Source organism: Bufo bufo, chromosome 2, assembly GCF_905171765.1.
Source record: "Bufo bufo chromosome 2, aBufBuf1.1, whole genome shotgun sequence".
Classification (NCBI taxonomy): domain Eukaryota; kingdom Metazoa; phylum Chordata; class Amphibia; order Anura; family Bufonidae; genus Bufo; species Bufo bufo.
The window spans coordinates 729,544,148-729,560,684 of record NC_053390.1 but is presented as its reverse complement, the minus strand read 5'-3'; the positions used below and the strand labels follow the sequence as shown (position 1 = coordinate 729,560,684).

Sequence of the window (16,537 nt, the reverse complement as noted above, 5' to 3'; positions counted from 1 at the left end):
GGCACTCAGGGGCTGGAGGCCCTGTTGCACCTCCTATAATTTGGCCATGTCAGCAATTTTGCTATGGACTTTCTCCCCATTGAATAAACATTCATAGCATCTGCTCTCTTCATGTTTTTATACTTAAGTATGTTTTTGGAGTGGGGGAATAAACTGAAGTCAAATGGTTCCCCATGAAATCTTGTATTGTGCTTATGTAATGTGGTGGCAGGAAACGGTGAACCATAAAGTGGGACGTATAACTATTATATATATATGTTATAGAGGACACATTATTAAAAAAATATGTCTACCAAACGATATGCAATTTATGGAATGTTTAATGGAATGTGATGGGACAAGTTACCTGGTCTGCGGCATAGAAAACGTTGTGACATTACTGGAACGTGGCTACACGATCAGATGCCTATCAATTAACTGGCAAAGTGTTTTCGTGGTTGTATTTATTGCATTACTGTGCATAGTGTATAACACTCTGATATCACAAAGTGATGTGTGACATTTCCACAGAATTCCAGCAATGTGGCAAGAAGGGAATGACACCTTAACACCATGACGTATGAGCCAAGTTACTACACGAGCTACAAGATATTAATGGGAAATCAACAGCTCATGGACACAGACTATGCACACCCAGAGCGCTGGCAGAACACTGCTAGCTCAACAAACGGACAAGACAGGTGAAAGTCAGGCTTTGATCTGACATGTTTAGTATTTGAGAAATCAAGAACCATCACTTACTGCTAGAACTTCCATTTGCTAAGCAAGAAGGGGAGCAGGTCACAAAAACACAAAGGAAGAAAAAGATGGAAAGTTAGTTATAGACCAAGTTCTGTAAAACCTCAGGCAAACAGTCACGATGACTTAACGCTCGGGTTCACCGTAGAGCAGAATTGTCAGCTTCCATCTAGATTCATGCACATAAATTGATATGTAACTTCACAAACACTTTGGGGCAGAGTTACTAATCCAGTGTAATATTTAGACGACGCACCAGATGGATCACGATGGCTGGTGCAGCATTTTTAGAATATCTAGTCCAACTTGATACCACCTATTCGTTGGCTTACTCTCCACCAGAGTTTTAGCGCACTTTTGCAACTTTAACCAAACTCCTTTCCAGCTACGCCACACCAATCAAAGTGTCTAAAATACTTAGCGAATGTGGCACAAAGTATACAAGCCATTTTATTGGAAAACATTTTGAATAGTAAATCTTCCACATTAATTTCCGCATCTTGCATGATTTTGCGTGAATTTTTCTGGTTGCTACAGGAATCAGTCAGCATGATGCTGACGGACACATCCCTGACAGCAAGGCTAAGCTCCTGAGGAGCACTACAATATGGGAGATAATAGCTGACATCTTCAGACACATGCAGGTTTGGCTTGGCATGTGTTCTCCACAGGGAAAGGAGAGTAATGGCAGATTTACACTGGAATATTATCGGGAACGAACTTTAGTATGAATGCTCGTTCACAATTATCGGCCCGTGCAAAAGGTGCCTCTGATCACCTCTGAACGAGCAAGGACATTCGTGGGGTGTATTCGTTTATGCAGCACAATAAACCATCATTTCTGGACATCAGATTGTACTGTGTGAACAGCAATGTTCTACCCAGAAACAATGTATAGGTATGAGGACGAGCGGTGGCCATCACTCACCCTCATACAGTGGTGGTGATCGCTGCATGTAAACGCAGCTCTTAGGCTAAGGCTACACAGCCACATTTACCGCTGAAAAGTCGCGCACCATTTTTTGTAATGACTGACAATGGTGTTGCAATGGGACACGCTGTGACGCAACAGTCACAAAAAATCCATCCTGGTCAGATTTTTTGGGCGACTGTCATGTCACAGTATGTCGGATTGCGACACCATTGACAATCATTACAAAACATGGTGCACGACAAATGCCGCCATGTAGCTGAACCCTTTTTTGTTGCACGACACATGTCGCTGGGTGGTCCTAGCCTTAGCCCCCACTCATGAGGAACCACTCCTTCCCGACTATTGCCTGCTCAGTCGCGGTTTGTAAATGCACCTTCAGCCGCTAGTACACATCTGTGGCGGCTGAAGGTGCATTTACACACTCCAAACAAATTGAACATGCCCAACCCTGGTTTCCCTCAACATCTGCCGTCAGGTGAGAATCAGGACATCTCTACACACATTAGATTATGGGATGGTCCTGAGAGATTCAGAAGACATTCATCTAATTTATATGGTCATGTACAACAACACAGAACTGAGGCAAGACAGGTAAGGCTACTTTCACTCCAGCGTTTTCTCTTTCCGCTATTGAGATCCATCATAGGGTCTCAATATCGGAGGAAAACGCTTCAGATTTGTCCCCATTCATTGTCAAAGGGGACAAAACTGAACTAAAGGGAACGGAATGCACCAGAATGCAATCCGTTTCATTGCCTTCCCGTGATGCACACAAAAGCGCAGCAAGCAGCGTTTTGGTGTGTGTCCTGGGATGCGGAGCAAGACAGATCCGGCATGAAACACAATGTAAGTCAATAGAGACGGATCCGTTTTCTCGGACACAAAAGAAAACAGATCCGTCCCCCGTTGACTTACAATGCTTTTAGAGACGGATCCGTTATTGCTATGTTAAAGATAATACAACCGATCCATTCAGAACGGATGCAGACGGTTGTATTATCATGACTGAAGCCTTTTTGCTGATCCATGACGGATCCAGCAAAAACGCTGGTGTGAAAGTAGCCGAAGTTAAACTGTACACAATGGGACTTTGTTTTAATTCCATTTTACCTACAGAGAAACTGTAGAATTGTGTTCAAATGTGACCTCCTGAAAGACCCCTTATCAGTGGCTGATCTACAAGACCTGCCATGCTGTAACTACATGTGACATGCTAGGTAAAGAAGGACGCCCGTACTGACACTGCTATTTGTACACTTGAGGACCAAAATATATGGTAACTTGTGCTTATCCTTGAGAATTCTTTGCTTTAGAAGATTTATTTTGTGCTCCATTCTATTTCACAGCTAAGGGCCCAATCCACATAAACACCAGCACTCTGCCAACAATTTAGCTGAAGGATGCAACATTTACCAGCCCGGTATATCCCCAATTCTGGATTTGAAAGTTAAAAAATTAAAAAAAGTGTGACTGTATCCAAATGTGCGGAAAAAAAAGGAGCAATTTATTATTTCCCACACAAAAAAGCTATGTTTTCACCTGTGCAGGGGTCTTTATCATGTCTGCTAACGCACCCCTGTGTGGGTTGAAATGTCAGCTTATTAAATAAATTGCTCCTCTATTTGAACATCTGGATGAGTCCACACTCATTTTAATTATTCAGGTTGGAGGAGAAAGCAAGACAACTCCCCCCCCAACAAGTGTACAGGTAAAACTCGAAAAAATTTGAATAATCGTGCAAAGTTCATTTATTTCAGTAATGAAACTTAAAAGGTGAAACTAACATATGAGATAGACTCATTACATGCAAAGCGAGATATTTCAAGCCTTTGTTATAATTTGGATGATTATGGCTTACAGTTTATGAAACCCCAAAGTCACAATCTCCGGTCCCCTTTTCTCAGGGGGTATGGATTAATTAGCTGACTAAAGTGTGACCCTTTGAGCCGAGAATATTGAACCTTTTCACAATATTTTAATTTTAAATTGCATTACTGAAATTAATGAACTTTTGCACGATATTCTAATTTTTCGAGTTTCCCCTGTATATCCTCCCATACTGTAGCAATGACTGCAGGTAACCAAGAAGCAGATTAAAGAGGAAAAAAAAAATATCAACTGCAAACTTGTTAAGGGGGTTACCCATTGAGGCCATAGCAAGTGATGACATCTGTAGGATAACTGGGTCCTGCTAGTTGTTTTCTATTTTAGTATTCTAACAACTGGTGGGAGTAGTAGTCCTAGACCTATCCTAGCAATATGCCGCCTCTTGAGTATGTTGGAATACACCAAATGTTTAAAATAAATAAAACTAGAGACGTAACCATATCTGATTGACCAAAAATTATGAAATCAGCCAACAGGAATGCCATCGATAATGTTAATTCTTCATGTGAGGCAGAAAACGTCTGTTTTACTCCTCCTAGAGGTCTAATCTTCATGGGAAGCACTAACTAAAATACAGGGTGGCAAATGTGTTTTGTGGAAGAATCCTTGCTCCCTCTTGCCTGAAGCTGGCCCGCATTAGTAACATTAATGTAGCATGCGGCAGCTCTCTGTGCCATCGTCCTATAGGTCTGTTATGGGCTGATGGAAGTCAATTTACCAGTCTACATTATGATAGAGGTTACTAAGCAGAGAATACTCCATCATACTCTAGAAATAACACACATATCGAACCTACAGAGAAGAAGAGAGTGCTTCAAAGGCTCATTATAGTAACTGTGTTAGAGCAGGTGACGTCCAGGTAATCAGATTACATCTTATCAGCTTGCAATACTTATTAAATCTTCGGTCCCAGTGAATTCATTTCGCTGGCAGTCAGTACAACAACATCGTCTTGGCACAATCCACTGGAAGGATGTAAAGCGGATATACAGAAGGAAGTCTTGAGGGCATTTACCTGGGCTTCTGTGTTAGGCACGTGACGGCTGTCTCCAGAACTGAAGGTTTTCTTGCAGTTGTCCAGCCACTATAATTGAAAAAAATAAGACTGGTAAGAGCAAAATCTTCAATAAGGGTTAAAAAGATTTAAAAAGGGCCCTTTAAATGGGCCAAGAATCCACAAGATAATTGCTAACGAGCGTTTATAAGAACACTTGTTGGCGATTATCTGGCAGTGTAAAAGTGCCGCCGCTTACCTGATGAACAAGCGTAGTGCTTGTTCATCGGGTAATAGATCATTCATGCGGACACAAAAATCGTGATAATGCTGTACAAACAGGATCTGCTGCCGCAAACGAGTGAGCATGAGGATGAGCGATGGCATTACTGATCGCTCCTCATACCGCGGGGAGATCGCAAGTAATAGCAGCGGTCTCCTCCGCTGATGAACAGACGATTGTCGAGAAGAAACGCTTCCTTCCTGACAATCTGCTGCTGTATCTTTCCATGTAAAGGGATCTTGGCCTATGCCCACTAAAATGTAGTCGGGGACCATTTTGACAAAGGGCTTAACACATGGACAGGCGAGTATTATCAGAGCATGAGACGCTCTGGCTCCTAGAGAGGGTCCCTTAAAAGGGTTCCCCCTCTATGACGCATATGAGCCGTAATACGGCACATAGAAGTAGGCTGTTGAATCAGAACTAACAATCTATGCAGCTGCTTCTGTCTATTCATCAACAGCAGATCTTGAAACGATATAATAAAGTATATTACAAAGTTTACGATAATGAACCTTTGCTCACATATGGATATTTACATTACTTCCCTAGTAAAACTTGACCAGGGCTGATTTCTGAATACAAGCAGAATGTGCTGCAGTGTACATTTTACAGAAGGGCGAGATGCCCCTTCATAATACACCAGTTATGACCATTCGTTTTTTAGCTATTTATAGACGACTCATAGTAATCACTATAACCTCTGGCCAACCTTCAAGTGCTGCAACAATGAGGAAAGAAGAATGTGTTTGCCCGGCCAGCTCAATTTAATAAAGGCTACTCAGTGAATTAACCATAGCGATCTGCATTAGTGAGGCGGGGGAGGGGAAGAAAGGCTCCCTGAGGAATACTGTGCCAGATTCAATTAGTGACATGGACCCAATGTCCACTGTAAATCTTATTTTCCATTGACAGACGTTGTTGCAGAATAACTTGTCTGCAGCAGAAATAGTCTCTGTCTGCAACACAAAGCAAATCTACAGCGAGGAGGTACAGAAATGAGGATTAAAGCTCTACTTCAATAAAAGTCAGTACAAAATATTCCGTGTTTCTTTTTTGGGAAATAATACTTCATTAAAATGTGAAAACAGCACAAACTACAACCAAATGTAATACCAATTAGTAGTTTAAACACTTGCACAGTAAATAGAAAGTAAGATGGGCATAACTAAGTCTTATCGGACAGGGATCAGCAACCTTCAGCACTCCAGCTGATGTAAAACTACAACTCCCAACATGCAAAAATGCTTGGCTGTTCTTCTAACTTATATAGACATGAATGAAGCATTCTGGGAGTTGTAGTTTCTGAACAGCTGGAGGTTGCTGATCCCTATTATAGATAGAAGACCAGGAATCCGAGTAACAGTGGACAGCGCTTACATAGTCCACAGGGCTGTACAGAGATTGTCGTCACTCATATCAGTCCCTGTGTCCAATTGGGGCTCACAATCTAAATTCCGAATTAACCTATCAGCATGTTACTGGAGTGCGGGAGGAAAACCAACACTGAGTTCCATGAAGATATTGCCCTTTGTTGGATTCAAACCCAGAACGCCGATGCTGCAGTTGTTAACCACTGAGCCTGTGTGCTGCTCAAAATAAGTTTAAAGGGAACCTGTCATGTGGATATTTGATTATAATCTAACTAATTATATACAATCATTAACTACTAAAAAGTGCCTTAGATGTATTCACTTACTGGTGTGACAGATGGTTACCTCATAATATACACACAAAGATGCCACATGCCGCATGCTAATAAGCTGATTTGAGTCCAGCGTGATGTCAGTGAGTCCAGCGTATATTTAATTCAGAGCTATAGCCACTCCCCTGCCCACCTGCTGCTGATTCATATGGAAACTGTCAATCAGCAGCAGGTGGGCGGGGAGAGTCAGGAGCTCATGAATATTCATGACTCATCATTATCAGCTGGAGCTTTTCAATACAAGATGTTGGCAGATTGACTGGGTCAATTAAAGAAAGCGACCCAGCATTGTGCTAAGAGAATCAGTCACTTATTTATGTTGCCCTTAGTTAGGACACCATAAAACTGGTGACAGGTTCCCTTTAAGACCAGAAGACGTCTGTACTACAGATTTATTTCATAAATACTTCATTAAAAGGGCTATCCAATATTCTTTATTTCATGTTCCTCCCTTGATTACAGTAAAGGTTTAATTAGTACTTATTAAATGTTGCTTACCGAGCCAGCACTGCGCTCCCAGTCCTTATATATGTTCCTTGCACTCCCGGGATCACGTGCTGTACATCCTAGCCTGGTTACAACCCACAGCACATGCATGAGAATGAATCTCTCAATCCCCGTGGATTGTAACCAGGCTAGGATGTACAACACATGATCCTGGGAGTGCAAGGAACATAAATATAATTTTCCATTCAGAATGCATTAAGGGTAAAACTGATCCGTTTTGGACCGCTAGTGAGAGCCCTGAACGGATCTCACAAACGGAAAGCCAAAACGCCAGTGTGAAAGTAGCCTTATACAGCCCGATGTTGGGACAGTAATTGGCCTATGCTAAGTGAAAGGAAGACAAACAATCGCTGTTATGATCATTCGTCCCCCATTCACTTTACATATTGTCAGCAGCACATCCCGCTGACACAGGGTGATGTGCTGCTGCCAAACTACTTCATAAAAAGCTGATAGTTGTGTGGTGATTGGTTCCTATGGGCAACACAGTTTTCCATTTAGACAGTTTCCAGACTGCAGGGTGAACGTCAGCTTTCTAAGGACTCGTTCACATTGCCGCCACATCTCTTTTTTTTTGCTCAGTCACAGGATAAAATGATCTGTCAGATGACTGACAGCAACGCTGCCCAATAGACCCCGTCCACTACTGAATGAAATAGTACCGCGTCCTACACTGTGTTGTCCTGTTCTTTTTTAGCACACCTGTGAAGGAGACTCCTAACAGAACCTTCCAGGTGCATGGCCACCTTAACCGTTTATGAATATTACATCTATGTGTAAACTAGAAAATGGTGCTCCAGGGCAAACAATATTAACCCGTGCTTTAAAAGCAAATATATTATTACAGTTTAATACATTTAAAAAAATCTACTGAAATTCAGTACCTGTTCTGCTGCTTCCCACTTAGAGTTATAGGTGTCCAGATGTTCCTGTAGTTCTAGCACACTGAATTTCAGGGTCTCCAACAACCCACTTGACATGAGCTACAAACACAAGTTCACACATAGCAGATTAAGAAAAGCTCTAACATAGCCAAGGAAAAATAGTTACATGTACAGTTCTAACCTCTAGGTCTCAAAAAACCTAAAAGAATAAAATATAGACTTGCCATGAAGGTCAATCTGACTTCATGTCACAAACAGTGCGGTTTGGTGCTCGTAACATGGACTACAAGACAAATAATGTCCTGCAATGATTAATTTGTAGAGCATGGACAGAACAAGGAGAAACATCTTAAGACTTACCGTCTCTGCATCCACAAAGACTGTTGGGCACTCTGAACATGCCATCATCACCTCCAAGGAACTCTTAAACTTTGTGCCTATTCTCTGCAGACTTTCTCCCAGGAAGTTAATGGAATCATTTGTTATCGCCCCAAACTTTCTTTGAATACTCTACAAAAATAAAGGAAAAGTTTAAAGGCTGTTGACAATCAGTAATATACTGTAAATTGGGTATATCCTGCTACTCATTGGGTTATCCAATCTGATCCCCTAAGATTTTGTATTTTTTTTTTCTTTAACTTTTTTTTTTTGTAAGAAAATAGTGATACTATGAATAGGCACCTCCCCACTGACCACCAGAAAGGGGTCCCGAGCTCCCCATTCGCCCTTACTGATGGTCACACATGCACCTTGCTGCCCAATTCAATGCCTATGGGACTAAGGGAAACAGCAAGTGATGTATTTGACTGTTCCCATCAATCTCTTAGACAACGAATGAATGAGCAGAGCGCGTGTGTGACCACTGCATTGTCTCCTGCACACAACACAGTCTGCAAATTGCGGATCTGCAATACACAGATATCGGCTGTGTGTGTTCGGCATTTTACAGATTGGTACGTACTGCCCTCTGTTAGAAATCCCTATTCCTGTCCGCTAACAGTTGTGCAATGAGAAGGAAGGAGGAATTCGCAACCACAAACGAGTGATCTTTGGGGGTCTCAGAGGTAGGTACTCCAACGATCAGACATTTCTCAAGTATTCTGTGGATAGGTGATGCATTTTCTTTGTGGGGCAACTCCTTTAACTCATAATAAAGTGTGAACTGACCTGAAAAAGTCTGGAGAAGATATGAAAGGTATGCACAGCACACGAGCCATCTGTCTCAGACAACATCTGATTCACGTGACAGCGCCAGGCTTCTTCCTCATCCTCATAGGCCACTGGCTGGAAAGCGGCTAGTATGGCAGAGAGAAAAGGGGAAGGTGGAGGCGATGCCTGGACCTCTGTATAGCCATCCGGTTCCCCATCATCTTGGCTACGGATAAAGCACAAGGCGTGATTATTAGCACGGCTGGCTACTAGATGTTGCTTTACTTACAGCACTGTCCCTGGAATATACCTAGAAATAATGTCTAATACAACCAGGGTTGCCTCTACCACTTTACTTACAGACTTAGGTCCCCAAACAGCCTCACAACACAGGAAGAGTAGATAAATTTGAAAGCGTTCTTGCTTATCAAAAAGGAAGACGACATCTCGGTAGAGGAAGTGAAACATCACAGTGCTAGCTGCCATCTACATGCTATCTTGTTGGTAGGCTGATCTTGAGGACATGCAAGCAGAATACACAATTACTTGCTGGAGATCGTCCAAGGGTGGCTGCTGCAGACGCATTTCTTTAATTATCTAAAGTAATATCTGTGTATACGGTAGGAAAGAAAGAGCCTAAAGAGCATTCATTTCTAGGACGATCAATTTAATGATCCTGGACAGTGTGTTTTCTGCCAAAAGACCTCACATGTGATGCACTTGCTCGGCAGACAAAATGAATCAAGGCCCTCAAACATTTCCAGCAGGAATCCTTTAACATGCGACCAGCAGCATCTGCTTAATATAAAGCAGACAGCTAGGTGCGGGAAGGAAAACTACTCAGACTTTTTATAATGCATGCATTGCTGCTCTCAGTATTTTAACCCTGGTTTATAAAGCATTACAGATTCACTGCGGAAACAAAGGCTCTATCCTTCGACACGGTGGAGGACTGTCTCGCTGTTCCCATGCACCTTATACCATCAGTGGATGCACTAACAAATACTTACAGCGGGCTGTCCACCTCTAAGGGTACGTTCACATCTGCTGGAACAGCCTGCTGGATTTCACCGTATCCGGACACTGCCAGATCCCCAATGACTATAAATGGATCCGGCCACTTTCCGGCACAGATGCCGGGTTTCGCCTGGGCAAAGTTTTTAATGCTGGAAAAGGCTGCTGGATCACCTAACACTAGAGTGAACCTAGCGTAAAGATTTGTACTGTTAATGAAAAAAAATAATTTATCAGAATTTTATATCGTGGTGCCATTTCTCTATTATTGCTCCTGGAAATGTATGAATAAAGTGACTGGCTGACACAATTTTCCCGGTTAATGTTGAGTGTCCATACATAATGACACTGCAGATACTGTCAGACTGCGTAGGGACAGACCCTATTGACATGGGGAATGGTCATGTCCGATTGTGAATTTATTCATCCATTTCCAGGAGGCATAACACAGGAACCAAACAACATGTACTGCTCCTGTACGAGCAGACATGCGACCGAACAATGCCCCCTGCACAATCCATATTACGTGTGATCCAATTCATTCCAGTCGTCTCAGGTGATCATTGTGATATGTAATAATCTTTAGGCTGTGTTCACATTTGTGTTAGTTATTTCTGTTGGTCTGCTACATTAAAGGCACAGAAAAAACAAAAAACAAAAGTAGAAGGGTCGAATCAAAATGAACAGAGCCGAATGGACTACATTGACTATAATGGCGTCTGTTTGGGCGTCCACTTTCTTCATAATAAAAAAATAAAAAAATTATGCAGGACTTTTTTGTCCACTTTTGGTGGAATCTACAGTGGAGGCCTTGAACACTCGGAGCCCCCAATGCAGATGTGAACAAGCTCTTAGTGATTGCTTTCAACAGCTGCTGTCGCTGTAATAAAAACCGCCTGGTGTCAGCACGGTAATAAATGGCTTCACATGAAAGAAACGTTCACATCCTATCAGAAAGTGTCTGCATGTAAACTCTTCTCAACCATCACGAACAGCAGATCATAAACTGGACTTGGGAGAGTGACAGACTTAGCATGAAGCTAACCTTGATAAATAAGAAAAATCGGCCTCTTCCTCCTCACATCGCTCATCAAGCTCCTTTAAAGCCAGCGTGACATCATCTTCACAGACAGAATCAGGGGGGCTGTCAGGAGCGGCCGGCTCTTGTCCATCACATGCTTCTTCCACTTCTAGGGGCTCTTGACAAATCAGAGCTTCGTGCTGGTCATGTGCCACATACGAGCCGGTGTCTTCACTAGCTGTGCTCAATTGTTCATCTTTTACAGCTATGCTGCCATCCTGAAAGCAAACATGCGCAATCAACCCCCTATAGACATATACAAAGACACACTTCTTATGATTACTAGGGATGGCGATGTGCAGGCTGTCAAAAACGTCAACTTAACATAGCAGGCCATGCCATGCATCCAGCACAGAATCTGCAACTGACTAGAATTATTTAAGTACATTCAAAAGGATCAACCCTATTAAATGGGCATACCATCTGGTTGAGTTGATCTTGCTGGGATCACACTGCAAAAATATACCTAAAAACCCTCTTTTATTCTCTATGCAGAGGAGTCTGCCACTCTGTGCACTGAAACCCTCATTTGCATAAATAAAAGTTCAGTTGGAATGCCGCAAGTGAATTTTAGAAGACAAGTACTATTTTGTCAGCAGAATCAACCCTTGTTAAAACCGGATTGATCCAGCATCAATAAATATTTATCTTCATTCTTTCACTTAAAGGGAACCTGTCACCACAAAATGAAGTGCAGTCTTCAGGCAGCATGTTATAGAGCAGGAGAAGCTGAGCAGATTGATATGTAGTTTTGTGGGAAAAGGTTCAGTAAAACTTGCAATTTATACATTGACGGTAAATCTCAGCTTTTTCTGACTTCAGTTGTACATGAGAATGTGTTATTAGTGACGGATAGTATTCTCTGTGTAAGTGTATATACATAGTTAGCTGTCAGTCACTGAAAGTTGTACACAGGGGAGGTGTTATCAGTGACTGATAGCATTCTCTGTGTAAGTATGTATACATACAGTACAGACCAAAAGTTTGGACACACCTTCTCATTCAAAGAGTTTTCTTTATTTTCATGACTATGAAAATTGTAGATTCACACTGAAGGCATCAAAACTATGAATTAACACATGTGGAATTATATACATAACAAACAAGTGGGAAACAAATGAAAATATGTAATATTCTAGGTTCTTCAAAGTAGCCACCTTTTGCTTTGATTACTGCTTTGCACACTCTTGGCATTCTCTTGATGAGCTTCAAGAGGTAGTCCCCTGAAATGGTCTTCCAACAGTCTTGAAGGAGTTCCCAGAGATGCTTAGCACTTGTTGGCCCTTTTGCCTTCACTCTGCGGTCCAGCTCACCCCAAACCATCTCGATTGGGTTCAGGTCCGGTGACTGTGGAGGCTAGGTCATCTGGCGCAGCACCCCATCACTCTCCTTCATGGTCAAATAGCCCTTACTTTCAAAGTTTTCCCAATTTTTCGGCTGACTGACTGACCTTCATTTCTTAAAGTAGTGATGGCCACTCGTTTTTCTTTACTTAGCTGCTTTTTTCTTGCCATAATACAAATTCTAACAGTCTATTCAGTAGGACTATCAGCTGTGTATCCACCTGACTTCTCCTCAACGCCACTGATGGTCCCAACCCCATTTATAAGGCAAGAAATCCCACTTATTAAACCTGACAGGGCACACCTGTGAAGTGAAAACCATTTCAGGGGACTACCTCTTGAAGCTCATCAAGAGAATACCAAGAGTGTGCAAAGCAGTAATCAAAGCAAAAGGTGGCTACTTTGAAGAACCTAGAATATGACATATTTTCAGTTGTTTCACACTTGTTTGTTATGTACATAATTCCACATGTGTTAATTCATAGTTTTGATGCCTTCAGTGTGAATCTACAATTTTCATAGTCATGAAAATAAAGAAAACTCTTTGAATGAGAAAGTGTGTCCAAACTTTTGGTCTGTACTGTAGATAGCTGTCAGTCACTGATAGTTGTACACAGGGGAGGTGTTATCAGTGACTGATAGCATTCTCTGTGTAAGTATGTATACAGAGATAGCTGTCAGTTACTGATAGTTGTTCACAGGGGAGGTGTTATCAGTGATTGAATTGACACTGTGCCGATGAGCAGACAATTATGGAGAAGGAAGAATTCAGAAAAAGTTCAGAAAAAGATATACATGTACAAATTATAAATTTTCCTGAATCTTCTCCCACAAACCTATACATCAATCTGCTCAGCTCCTCTTGCTCTATAACATGCTGCCTGCAGCCAGCACCACATTTCATGGTGACAGGTCCTCTTTAAATAATTTAGGTTGTTAAAAACTTTTCAATGTTTTTCTTTTTTTTTCCCCCCCCCGCTTGTGCTGGAAAAGCTTGGCGACCAATACCAAACTACTGCACAGGTACCCATTAGAGCATCATGGGGAATGGATCTGTTCTGGGCAGATCCACACAGTTATATTTACAGTCAATGGTTGGTCCTGCTATTTTGTGCCAAAACATATCTAATTCAATTAAAGTTAAGCAGAACAACCTTTCATAAAAGTTTTTGGGTTTCCTCCTGCTCAAGTGGTGTCATTCAAGGTTACACATACAGCTACCAGATGTGATATGGTCGCCTAGATAAAGCCTTGAGAGTTTTTCTTTTCTTTCATTTTTCTTGTAGGGTAGCAATGCTCTTTCAGAATCTATGTGACCAGAAGTTTTTAAACCAAGACAAATGGTGGAACATGGTAATGCAAAATTAAAATGACGTAGTAACGTAGTTTGTAAGGCTTAAACGAGACCTACATCCATACTGGTCAGCCTATTACCCCGCAAAGTTGATCCAGAGGAAGCCAAAAGCCCCTCATGAAGTAGAAGCCAATTTTCCTCATCTAAAAAGTTCACTAAAATGGTCTTGAATCTTCAGCAGATCCACTGTAAACGCTGGTAGGTTCCCTTTCTCCTCTTCTGTGCCCCATTTGCTGCATGGCGATGGAAAAGGTGGAAGCAGGTGCAGCAAACCAAGAGAAGTCACTTAATAATGCACCTGAGGTCCATATTTTGAGGATGGGGCAGTTGTAGTCATATTGTACTAAAATTCCTTGCTAAAGGTTTGGGTGGAAGAAGCATAAACAGAAAAAAAAAACACTTACCTGTGCTACAACTACCTCCCACATTGCTTCGAATGAGATGTCCCCTACCTAATTCGTTTCCTAATTATCAATATCTAAAGTTCATCTGCTGATAGTTTGTGGAGGATCAAGAGACAGATCCTCAACAGAAGATCACCGCGGAGAGTGCCTACTTCTGCTATGGTATTTGATAGTACTACAGCACTTTCCAGTGGTTTACAGCTGCAGTCATATGGTTGGTTCACACATATGACAAGACTATGTGCACACCTTAAATGGTTGCAGACCAGGAGAGAAAGACTTTCAGAACTTTGCCAAGGCCAAGATGTTTAATGAGAGCACTAGAAGAACAATGCTCCTTTGTGCTTATACTGAATACTGCATTTATCAAGGTAGTCATGTACGACCACATGCAGATATATGTATTAACAGAATTTCAAACCATCTGGGACATTTATGACATAATGCTAGGATATACCTCTGGGACCCTCTCCCATCTCCAGAACGGGGTTTTAAAGTGAATGAAGAGCGAACTGCGCATGCGTGGCCACCCTACATTCACTGCTATGGGACTTCTGAAAATAGACAAGTGCTGACCACACTGGCATAGCTTGCGTTTAATTCACTGCCACTTGCTAGCTCACTTGGCTAGTTTTGGAAATCCCATAGCAGCGAATGGAAAGGATGCCGATCATGCACAGTGTGCACTCTAATCAGTTCAGGGCCCCGTTCTGGAGAGGAGGGGGTGCAAGAATTTAGACCTGCACCTATATGACATTCATGGCATATTCTAGTAATATGTCCTAGATGGGACGACCTCTTTAAGGAGAATGCATTTTTATAGCGCTTACTATAACAATGTAAATTGAAATGTGAATGCATTAGTATTTTGCAGGATTTTCTTCTATCAACATTAGTATGGTCTTTCATAAAGTCTATACAGCAATTTCAATGTCTTGTACACAGGTAGCAGATGCAGGATGACCTCCACTTCACCTGCAATGCAACAACTCTGCACCAATTTCAGTGCATGCTGCGATTTTCTAAACCCATTGTAATGTTATAGCACTTTGTGCTTACAGCTCCTACACAGACCTATGTGTCTCCATGGTTACAGACTATATACAAACCCCATATAACCTGATCATACTCCTTTCCATAAGTGTATTTGTTCTTGCTAACCTTCTGAATGTGAGGGGTGCCGGCCGGGTGTATTGCGGATCCACAATACACTACAGACGTGTGAATGGACCCAAAAGGTTGACTAGATCAAGAAAAAATATGGTTGGAAATACCCTTTAAACAAACTTTTGAAAAACTATTGAGAAGTTTACTAATCTGTAATATTCGGGTTACTCCCCATAACAATGAGATTTTGTATGAAATCCAGAGTCTGTGGAAAGCTGGTTGACAGTCTCAATGGGAACTAACTGTAACAATGGCTATTAGAGATTAGCAATTTGTGTAGGAGACCAAGAAAACCCAGTAAATAGAATACCGTACAACTTTAGGCAGCTTGTTAACTTGCACCCAGTGGCCACTTCATCAGGTTAAGGGCTCATGCACACGACCGTTTTATTTATAAAAAAAAGTTTGTGGTCTGCAAATTGCGTATATGCAAAACACTGATATCGGCCAGCCCCTAATAGAACTGTCCTATCCTTGTCCATAATGCGGACAATAATAGGACAATTATTATTTTTTTCAGCCCCATTGACTGGTTCCGCATATGGGCTGCAAAAAAAATAAAACACGGAACACTGGAAAAAAATACGTTTGTGTGCTTGAGCCCTAATGCGAACGCATTTCAGACTTTGTTTTATGGCTTGCAACACCCGCACCCCTTGTGGTTTTCAATAAGTAAACCTAGACAGAACCTTAGGGTGATTCGGTTGAACCTAGTAGATCCTGCTATTGTGACCTTCCTAAAATCTAAAAGTTGCCTTATGCTGACAGTCTACCAATCCAACAGATCCTACAGTTGCTCCAATGGACTGAGATCTGTTCACCAGGCAGCTGTGCAATGAACCCACTAGAACAAAGCTGTTATTAGAAGAAGGGAGCACTGGTCATGCATGATCAGAGGCATTTTTTGGGCGGTGATGCTCAACTGATATTGAGGGGCCTTATGTGTGTCAAGAAAATATTCTTAAAAGGGTTGCCCACTTTGGACAGTATATAATGGTTACAAGGGTCTGTTCACAAAATGTTCTGCTTCCCTGCAGTGCCGCTACTGGGTAAATGGTTGCATTACTCAATGCACATTTAAATGAATGGGTTG

General features: G+C 41.8%; 1 protein-coding gene across 10 annotated transcripts in view; it reads right to left on the bottom strand.

Annotated features, from left to right (window-relative positions):
- FRYL (FRY like transcription coactivator) overlaps nucleotides 1-16,537 on the bottom strand; it is a 330,165-nt gene that overhangs the window by 5,106 nt on the left and 308,522 nt on the right. For 6 of the 10 annotated variants that reach the window (XM_040418890.1, XM_040418883.1, XM_040418887.1 and 3 more), the window contains 6 exons: nucleotides 11,141-11,394; nucleotides 9,100-9,307; nucleotides 8,293-8,442; nucleotides 7,933-8,031; nucleotides 4,575-4,643; nucleotides 742-759 (listed from right to left, as the gene is read on the bottom strand). In XM_040418890.1, coding sequence (XP_040274824.1) covers nucleotides 742-759; nucleotides 4,575-4,643; nucleotides 7,933-8,031; nucleotides 8,293-8,442; nucleotides 9,100-9,307; nucleotides 11,141-11,394 — 798 coding nt within the window. The remainder of the gene's footprint in view (nucleotides 1-741; nucleotides 760-4,574; nucleotides 4,644-7,932; nucleotides 8,032-8,292; nucleotides 8,443-9,099; nucleotides 9,308-11,140; nucleotides 11,395-16,537) is intronic. The other 4 variants (XM_040418885.1, XM_040418886.1, XM_040418891.1 and 1 more) reach the window with 1 other exon arrangement.